This window comes from Oncorhynchus mykiss, chromosome 20 (genome assembly GCF_057628025.1).
Source record: "Oncorhynchus mykiss isolate SJ-2025 chromosome 20, ASM5762802v1, whole genome shotgun sequence".
Classification (NCBI taxonomy): Eukaryota; Metazoa; Chordata; class Actinopteri; order Salmoniformes; family Salmonidae; genus Oncorhynchus; species Oncorhynchus mykiss.
In genome coordinates this window covers 25,032,938-25,043,760 of record NC_143041.1, presented here as the reverse complement: position 1 = coordinate 25,043,760, position 10,823 = coordinate 25,032,938, and the positions used below count along the sequence as shown (strand labels likewise).

General features: G+C 41.9%; 1 protein-coding gene across 1 annotated transcript; it reads left to right on the top strand.

Annotated features, from left to right (window-relative positions):
- The first annotated feature begins 681 nt into the window (after positions 1-681).
- On the top strand, positions 682-10,367 carry LOC110499109 (homeobox protein MOX-1). Its single transcript, XM_021576021.3, has 3 exons — positions 682-1,764; positions 7,371-7,543; positions 9,545-10,367. The coding sequence occupies exons 1-3, from the start codon at positions 1,275-1,277 to the stop codon at positions 9,665-9,667; spliced, it is 786 nt and encodes a 261-aa protein (XP_021431696.1). The 5' UTR covers positions 682-1,274; the 3' UTR covers positions 9,668-10,367.
- Positions 10,368-10,823: the final 456 nt, after the last annotated feature.

The window sequence follows — 10,823 nt, the reverse complement described above, 5'->3', positions numbered from 1 at the left end:
AATAAAACCAGTTGACACAAGTCTCACAGTTCAGTGCATGTCACGGTTCAAAACAAAAGAGGTAAAATATTGCACAGTAAAACCACAATCAATCAGATATATTGAAAAAAAGTTGTCAAAAATAAACATTTTCCAAGATGAACTATGAATTATCAATAACGGACCATTTCAAATCTAAAACTCTGCTCTGAAATCCCGTATTCCATCTCACCTACAGTAAAGTGTACTCAAGAGGTGTGAGAGTCGTTAGCTACCAAATCCAACCGACTTATCACACAAAAGCTAAGTGGAATCCTGCCAGGCCGATTAGGCTGAATAGCTCAAGACTAAACACATATACAGAAGGACTTTAGCTTATGCGGAGAGACAAAAATGTAGATTGGAGAAGACAGGGGTGTAGAGTGAAGGGGGTGTAGGTCAACTTTCCTCCAAAGAGTGTCGGGCTAAATTGTGTGTCAAAAAAACGCTAAGGAGTAGAATAATCCGCCTGCTGGACCCTAACTCCCATGTGGGTGTTCGCGTTTATATTTTACAGACAATGTCCCTTTAAAAGTGCGGCGCGTCTGGAAAGCCCATTAGATGTGCATATAACATTTCCCCTGTGATTAATAGTTGATGAGGCAGAGTTGGTGGGGTTGGTCGCAGGGTACCCACATGTGGCCGCCAGGGCTCCTCCTCTTTAGGCTCGCGTTACACTCCATAAACTTGCCACTCTTTCCCACCTCTGCGTTTAAAAAGGGAGGAGGGACCACTTGTCAGGAATATCTTAGAACTGTGAAAGCAGCCAGCCCGGTCAGGAGAGTGTGTGTCTGTGTGTGTGTGAGTGTGTCTGTGTGGACACAGGGGTTAGCCGAACACTTCTCTAGCAGCACAGCCAGTCAGATCACTTGTCCACTTGCCGGTCGGGTTATGTGTGTGTGAGTGTGTGTGAGGTGCTGCTCTCTACAACGTTACACATGCAAGACGGAGAGAGACCAACTTAACCAGAGGAAGGTGTCCATCCTTACACATTGGACTAAGGAGAGTCAACAAGACACGGTCAGTGACAGAAAGGCAGACAGACAAAGAGAGAGAGTAACTTCTTCCAGAGTTGGATGTGCTTGGGAGATGATGTGCTTCTAAAATCAAAAAGCTGAAGTGGATATTACCCTATATTGACAGAACCAGAGAACACTCTGAAGGGACTTTCAGCTCTCAGCAAGGACTTCACTCCAGAAGTGTGTGAGGTTGACTAAGTGTGTGTGTGTGAGGGAGTGTTTGTTGTGTTTATCGCCATGGATCAGACAACCAGCAGCTGCATGCGGAGCGCCCACCCCGGCAGCCCCATCTGGGGTTGCGTGAGGAACCCTCACCCCGGAGTGGGGCTCCAGTCGCCCTACCAGCAGGCCCCCTTCTCCCTGCACCAGAAGCCTGAGTACCTTTCCTATACAGACTTCTCCACCTCCTGCCTGGTGCCCGCATCCCACACCGCCTACCCCCGCGACGACAGACTTTACCAAGAGCCCCATGCAGGCTTCCAGAGGGCCGACTGGCAGTTCCCCCCCTGTGAGACGCGGGGCCGGGGGCAGGAGGCCTGTCGGGTGACGCCCGTGGCGGTGGTTGGTGGAGGAGTTGTGGGGGGCGTAGGGGGGGAGATGGACAGCACAGGTGGGGAGAGGCTGCCAGGGGCAGTGCCCAGGTGTCTGAAGGGGGAGTACTCGCCACAAGGTATGGCATCAGCCGACACAGAGAAGAAGAGCTCCAAGAGGAAGAGGGACGTAATAGGTGAGTCAATGATACGTCGTGGCGGGATCAGTTGGGGTGTGCTGCCGGTAAATACCATGACTGAAAAGATGTGGGGAAAGACATGGGTGACCACTTCAGCAGGCCTACATAGCGTGCAAATTCAAGTTAAATGCCATGCAGAGACAGAAGTTAAAACATGACTCCCAGAGTTTACATTCATTTCAACAAACCCCTTTCCCTCATGAGTACACGAGACAGATGTGTTATTCTGCAGGGAGACTCTCACCAGACTACTTTACCAGTGGACGATGATACAGTATCACATTCACCAATGCCCCATGTCATTGCTGAACAATGGGACAGAATCTCTGTATCTGTTTCCTCACCAAAAGACAGTCAACCTAGAGCCTCAACAGATAGGTATGCAAAAGGTGACGATACTTGGTGCTCAAGACACACTCCGAGTGGACCAGTTGCATCCTCTCATTGTTTGAGGGCTCCTACAATGTTGAAATGACTAACTGTAACTCTTTGTTGAATCCGTGTATCATTTGTATCATTGAGACATGACGGCTTTCAGGATACTGCGGTTATAAATCAAATGAGATGTTTGTCAGCAAAATAAGCTTGGCGTATCTCATACTCTTATGATGTATAGTATCACGGTCCATGCTAGCAGATATACCGTTAGATGTCTTAATAAGTACTACTATTAAAAGTATTAGAAGCTCCATGAACTATTCAATTTAATATCAACACCAACAGGCAGGCAACTGTTTATACCTCGCAATTCCCCATTGATTATTGATGCACTTGTTACCGTAAACAATGATATAGCAACAAAAGACCAACAGATATTTCTTAAGTTTGGCTAGTAGGGTAAGACACTTAAGGATCTATGTTTAAATATCATGGGGATATTATACCGGTCGCCAGAGTACTATTTCTGACACAAATGCAAGTGAAAGAGTTCCCTGGGAAAAAAACATGTATTTATGATTCAGTTCAGGGCCATATTCAAATTCTCAATTAAGAGTTTAGTCTTCTAACTTAAAAAAAAGAGTTGTAATTGTTCACTAATCTATTCCTTTTATCTTATTTCATTCAGTGACAGGAAATCAAACCACATTTCTAGTGCAGTAACTGATATCCATGAAGTGCTAATTCCTAAAAGTCACACACTTTTAATGACCGGCCATTTTAGTTAATGGCACTGGGAACTGTTTATATTTATTTTCTAGCTATAGATATGTTATTGAAATATACTCCCAATTTCATGCTAGCTGAAAGAGAGGAAAAGTGAACCTCACTTTTGTCAGCACATCTGCTATAGGCATTCCCTTCAGCTTCCGGCCATGCTATGGAAGACAAACTTTCAAACCTCTCTAGAATGGGGGACATTGTTTGAAGATAAATAAATGCATTACCTCCTCGATCAGTATTCGCGTGGGCTACTGGCTATATGAGGATGGACAAAACTAAAAAAACAAAATACTCATTTTGGAAAAATCACTTAGGGCTTGAAGACGTTATTCGATAAACGTGTCTAATGTGAGATCTCCTTCATAGCGCAGCAGACAAAGGCCTTAGGCACTTAATTGGAGAAATGTAGATTTTTCTCCCCCTTTTCTTGTGTTTTCCCCCTTTTCTTATTGTGTTTCCCCCCTTTTCTTATTGTGTTTCCCCCTTTTCTTATTGTGTTTCCCCCCTTTTCTTATTGTGTTTCCCCCCTTTTCTTATTGTGTTTCCCCCCTTTTCTTATTGCAACTATTCCTCACTCCAGTGAAAACATGCCAGACCACGTCTGGTAAAATCACTTGCCTGCAACCCCGCTTTTACATTCTCATCCATTGACATTTTCCTGTCATTAAGGTGTAACAGAATCTCCCACTGAACACATGCAACATGGTTGACCACTGCGTCGGCCCAGTATTTCATAGATGACCATTCAAACCTGCATTGAATACTTTGACCTAGTATTGGGAAAATACCTGTATTAACCTTTTACTGGAGTGGGTAAATCAGTGTCATACAGAGTGGTTCTTGGTAGTCTTCAATCTACTTTGAAAGAAAAGTATACACCTCACACACATGGTTTTTAAAAAAGCAGACACCTGTACCATGTCAGATATAGAGTTGAAATGTATTTAATTTTGAGTTAGCATCCCAATATTACACTTTATATACTTCACAGAAGACTGAAATACAAGCAACATCGTTTGACCAGATTTTCGGCAGTTTAATTTTTAATTTTGATTAATGATGAAATTTGAAAAAATATGAATAACATTCCACCCATGAGGCAACTAGGTAATTTGACTGCAGGAAAGGGATCTATGGCATTGACACAATGCTACAGTATATAATAGCCTGGTCTCATTGACTAGACATAACATAGTAAATGTAAATCCATGACACTCAAATTAGTATGATATGTCATGTTTGGTATGGTTACATAAGACATGAGGTTACATAAGGCAAGAAAACTAAAGGAGGGTGTTCGAATCTCATCATGGACAACTTTAGCATTTTAGCTCATTCGCAACATTGCAACTACTTTTTACTTTTTAGCTACTTTGCACCTACTGTACATAGCATGTTAGACAACCCTTCCCTAAATGCTAACTTTAACCTTTACCCTTTTAGCTAACCCTTCCCCTAACCTTAACCCTTTAACCTAACACTCCTAACTTTAACCTTAAACCTAACCCTTAGCCTAGCTAACGTTAGCCAGCTGGCTAACATTAGCATTAGTCACCTAGCCACCTAGTTAACATTAGCAACAACAAATTGTAAATTGTAACATATCATACGGTTTGCAAATTCGTAACATATTGTACGAATTACAGTTCGTACCATATCCTGCAAATTGTAATGCATAGCATATCATAATAAATGGAGTGTCTTTGATTTGCATACAGAATAATAGAAAATGCTCTGAGGCCAGGTTGTATACAAGCTCTAAGACATGGTGATGGATTCACCTTCATTCATACTTTCAACCGTTTCAAAAGGTTCAACATCTACTGATGTGCAGATTATTACATGTTTTGAAGGAATGTCAGGTTTATCTACAGGTTTTAATGCGTTTTATAAGCCATCGTGTAAGAACTAGTTTAGACAAGCTCTGTTTCATCTAAATCAAGCAAGGTAAGCTATAATGCGTCTGTATTTATCCAACTCCACTACAATAGTGCTGCAATTTGAATAGTAGACACTTAAATGCTTTTAATATTATACTTATCATAGCCAACCATTTAACTTTGTTGAACCTTGTTGTGCTAATACTGAAACATAAATGAGACTGGTATGTAACTAATTGTATTTAGAACATGTTTATAGTGCTGCTAAACATATGAACATTGCAAGGTGATTTTAATCCATTAGCCTGACCAACATCATTGTTAACTTATCAACTTTATAATAATAAAGTCTCTAAAATACTTTAATATACATATAACCACTCCGATATAAAACAAATTTCAACACCATTTTTACTGTGAAGAAAACCATCTTGGAGATGTACACGTGTTTATTACGTTCATAAACATTGGCACACACTTTAATACACCAACTAATCACGTCATTAATTAAATAGTCCTTTTCATTTCTGTTTGAGTCTGAAAACCCACTTGTTTACAATGGGCTTAATTCAGTGTTAATTAAGACAAATTACTTTTGCACCATCTCCCAGAAATGCCAAATGCTGTTTGTGTTACGGAGTCCCGCTGGGTGCAGGAGTTGCTCCCCTCCAGTTTACGGTCTCTGGCTGTGCAGGGTATTTATTGGGGCCTGTTTAGTGAAGGCCAGTGTGTGTGCCCATTAAATCTGTCCTGCCAGGTGTTCAGCAAGCTAAACCTGCTCTCTACTCAGTTCCTCCTCAACAGGCCAGAGTAGAGCAGCGTACGTTGAACAAGTTTCCTTAATCTGGGTTTTAATCATGATAATACGGCGTTCTCAACATGAGGCATTATAGACCACAGGTTGGTAGGTTGGTCTCTCTGAATGGGAGTCTTGGCTGCGGGAAGATGTTTTGGGTTGGGGGTACCCCTACTTTCCATGGCTATGCACAAGCAAGGCAAAGACGCATGCAAACACACACATGCGAGCACACACTGAAGGACACGGCACATGTGCACACACACGCACACGCACACAATGAGTCTGATGAAGGACGCGGACACATGTGCACGCACGCACGCACACACGCACACACACAAACACAAACACACACACACACACACACACACACACACACACACACACACACACACACACACACACACACACACACACACAGAGAGAGAGAGAGAGTCTGGATCTGCCCAGTCACATCTGGACCAGGCGCTGCAGTTAATTTCACAGTCTGGCTCCACGCTCTGGCAAGTACAAAGCAGAACTTTTCACTTTGACAAATTATAACAATTTTCTCGAGATTACATCAGCAGCTAGTGTCGCTACCTATGCAGAATTGTTAGCTAGAATCATTCCATTTATTATATAGTTGAGATTTTTAACAAGGTATTATTAAATGTCTTTCATGTACAGTATTCTCTATCCTAATATACTATACATTTTACAATAGCCTTCATATTCCCGGTCGTACAAATTTATCATACAAACTGTATTAACCTATAATGAGACTAAATCAATAAACACAATGCACACATATATGAATACCATGGTAATTACAGCACAGGATTTCATAATTACTCTTTCCTATGCTCTGCTACACGGGTGAGAAGGCTTCCTATTTTCCAGAGGCTGGCGAGGTTGACAGCTTGTGTGTGAGTTACTGTGCCATGGCCCTCAGCCTCCTCTCCTCTGGCCCATGAGGGGAAGTCTTCCCATCTTCCCAGAGATGCACACGCTTGAGCCGGACAAATCCCCACCTTTGTTCTTTTGTTAGAGGGTTTAACGATGTTCCGCTGCATTCCTCTCTAACTCAAGCCCTCTGCCTCCTGGTTAGGTGGCCCCTGTTGCAGCGCAAAGGAGCGTTGACTTGACTGCGGCACTGCTGGTTAGATAGTGTAACTCAGTGAGTGGGACTTCAGGTCAGTGTGGTCAGGGAGGTCTCACATAGGATGTTGGTCCGGTCGCTCTCTGAGTGTACAACTAGAGCCTCGAAAGACTTGTTGGTTGACCTCTTCTTTCCGAAACGGCCTAATACCAGACAGACAAACCACTCAACTTGTGTCCAAATTCAGATCAAAACCAATATACACGCCAAGACATTGTAGGCCTAAGTGGTACTCCTTCAACACATAAATGCAGGTATAGATGTAGGATCTTAATGTGATCTGTTGATGAGAACTTTCCTGCAAAGCAGGAAATGCAAACTTGTCATGTATTTGTGTTTAAAAAAGGCTTCTAAAGTTTGAAATGTGCACTTTGAAATTTCAGACTTGATTTGCCCTGACAGAAAATGTATCAACCCCTACAAAAATGTCCATGAATTATAATCCACATAATAATTCACATTTCCTGTTCCTGAAGGATTCTTTTCCTGGTGTAGCAAACTGGCGTGCACAGAATTTTACACAGATTTTACAGAATTATTTCTCAACACTACTGCATATCATAGCATAGCATAATCATGCAGTGGTAATGAAATAACAATTCTCTCCTCTTCTGATGTCCTCCAGATATTCAGGACTCTAACTTCAAGGTGGACTCTAACTGCAAAGCGAGGAAAGAGCGTACAGCGTTCACCAAAGAGCAGCTCCGGGAACTGGAGGCAGAGTTCACCCACCATAACTACCTGACCAGACTGCGTCGCTATGAGATTGCGGTCAACCTGGACCTCACAGAGAGACAGGTAATGAAGATCATCAAACTTGAGTAAAAAAATACTTTAAAGTACTACTTAAGTAGTTTATTGTGGTATCTGCACTTTACTTTACTAATTATACTTTATACTTCACTACATTCCTGAAGAAAAAAATGTACTTTTTACTCCATACATTTTCCCTCTCACCCAAAAGTACCCATTACATTTTGAATGCTTAGCAGGACCGGAAAATGGTCAAATTCATGCACTTATCAAGAGAACATTCCTGGTCATCCCCACTGTCTCTGATCTGTCAGAATCATGAAACACACATGCTCCATTTGTAAATGTTGGAGTGTGTCCCTGGCTATGCATGCATAAAAAAATTAAAAATAATAATGGTGCCATCTGGTTTGTTTAATTTAAAGATTTTTAAATTATTTATACTTTTACTTTTTCTTTTGATACTTAGGTATATTTTTGCAATTACATTTACTTTTGATACTAAAACCAAATACTTTTAGACTTTTGCTCATGTTGTATTTTACTGGGCGACTTTCACTTTTACTTGAGTCATTTTCTATTAAGGCATCTTTACTTTTACTCAAGTATGACAATTGGGTACTTTTTCTACCGCTGGCATCAAGCACACAACACCCACACCAGAATACTTCTACACAATGACAGTATTTAGTGATCTATAAGCATACATTTTCCCAGGGAATAGAAAGAAGAGGTCTATGAAAAAGCGGATGTTTTCAGCTGATTGTCTGACAAATAAGAGAAGAGCCTGTTGATTGGATGAGAACATGCGATTTAAAGGGTAATATTATTAACCACAAATTATGTAAAAAATTGACATATATTTAACAATGCTCTTGATATAGAGAGCTGGAACATAGTTGAGTCTTTGCAGCCTACAACTACTGGCTCAGGTCGTTTCTCGTTAATAGCACTCATCCTAATAGGTGACCAACCGGAGCGGGGGAATGTTTGAAGCCTTCCTTTGTGATTGGGCAGCAGATCTTAGAACCTGGTGAGACAAGGCAAACATTTGTAAGGACTTGGCAGTCTCCTCTGTTCCTCTCCCCATTTCCAGCCCCTGTCCCCACTCCCCACTCCTCCTAACAAGCCCATAGTTTCTCAGTGACCGCACATAGCCTGCTCTTAGATGAATTTCCCAGGCCTCTGGTGCTCAAGGCCAGCTAGGCCTACACTCCGGGTTCTGAGTCCCATTGCAACTCAGGCTCAACTTTTTGGTGACCCCCCCCCCCACCCCCCCGACACATCCTACACATCTTGGCAGACTGACGTTCCTTCAGTCACAAGTGGCAGACAGTATCAGACGAGGGGATAGTCTTCATAAAAATAGTGTGGGAAGAGATTAGTCTGTCCCAGTGTTGCCGTGGGGAATGCTGAGAGGGATGCGCGGAGGTCAGGCACTGCCCTCCCCTGAGTATGTGGGTCCAGTCGGCACAGGATAGCGACTGACTGGGTCCAAGGAAATGATGTCATAAGTCATGTCAGTGATATTGTAGAATGATCCAGAGAGCTCATTAGCTACTGAAACCTACACATTGACGCTGTCTGATGACAACCTCTTATCTACAAAACAGAAACCTTTCAGGAAATGGAAAAAAAGTGGCATATTTTCCCACTATTGAACATACAATTATGAAACTTCAGAAGCTATTTTGAACACATTTTATTGGTCCTAGAGTCATGAAATGTGTTGCTGCTTTCAAAAAATCGAAACAAAAATTGAGTTACAAGGTCTTCATCAGACAGAAACGATATGATACTGACTTAACTGTAATCCAAACCTAAATTCATACTTTACACTGAGACTGCACGTGTTTCACAATCACCAACAAAAAAAACACCCACCTGACTGATGATCTGAACTGGTGTGGAAAGTTTTGGGATTATGCTTATTTATAATAAACATTAAGATATGAACACATGGAAACAATCTCACTCAGTATCCCAAACGTCCAGATATATTACTGGGTAGAAAATGTAGTGACACTTCCTGTTTATATCCTGTAGGTGAAGGTGTGGTTCCAGAACAGAAGGATGAAGTGGAAGAGAGTGAAAGGAGGACAGCCTGCTTCCCCTAACGACCTGGAGGCAGACGACATAGACTCTGCTGCCTCACCCAGCTCAGAGTGAACACATAGAGAGGAGAGGAGGCCCTCAAACACCAACTGGACATCCATAGAGAACACAAGACATCCTATAATATCCCTGGAGAGTCAGCTGCTGGAACAAAGCATTTCTAGAGACTTTGTACGCAGTCTGAACCCCAGTGTGTTTCCCATTGTAAATACTGTAGTGCACTGTCTGCCAATGTCCAAAGTAATTTTTTTGAACTTCTCTGTCAAATGAGGACAATATTAGACCTAACTTCAAAGGGGTTGTAACATTTTCTGTATTCCCTACAATCTAACTCCTGGAGCATTGACTGCGGTGGAGTGTTGGAACAAACAAACGCAGGAATGGCTCAATCTGAGCGAGTTGCAGAGTTTATCACCCTTCCCAAGTGAGCGCTTGCTGCTCAGTGATGACATGCCAGGTCCGCGATTTGATTTTGTTTGAGGACATCTCCTCAGCTCTCGCATCGTAATCATGGCCCTCGACGCTTCACTACAAGCCTGCAGACACTCAAACCGTTTCAGCGTTGCCAAGCCTTAAGTGCCCCAAAATCTGATTGTATTCAAAGTTGTGTTGTCAGGTTTTTCCTAGAATTTACTTTTTTTTGTTGTACTTTTCTTCTTTTTTTTTTTTTTTACATTTGAATGATATTGATAAAACACAGGATGTTGCCATTTGAAATCTGCAAAAATTAATAAATCATAAAAAAAAATACTTTGATCATTTCTTCCAAACCAGCCACGTGAGTTATGAAGTGACAGTGCATGGAGCTTCTTGGCCCGACTATAAGGACATAGCCAATTCTTTGGCATTGACAGGTTACTTAGTCCATTTTCTATGACAACTGTCTGCAGACGTCTGTCTCTATCTCAACTGTCTTTTCTTTCTTTTCCTGTCTGTGTGTGAGAGAGAGAGAGCTGCACCTGCAATAACATCTGCAAATCTGTGTACGCAAACCAATAAACTTTGATTTGATTTGAGAGAGATGGACAGAGAGAGGCACAGCGAGAAAGAGAGAGAGAGAGAGAGAAATACAAAACCCTCTCATTTAGAACTACACTCTTAGAAAAGAGCGGCTGCCCCTATAAAGCAACTTCTTGTTTTGAAAATGGCTTATGTGGCATCGATATAAGTCAGAAACATTTATTCTAGTGTCAAATTTTACAACAAAGTG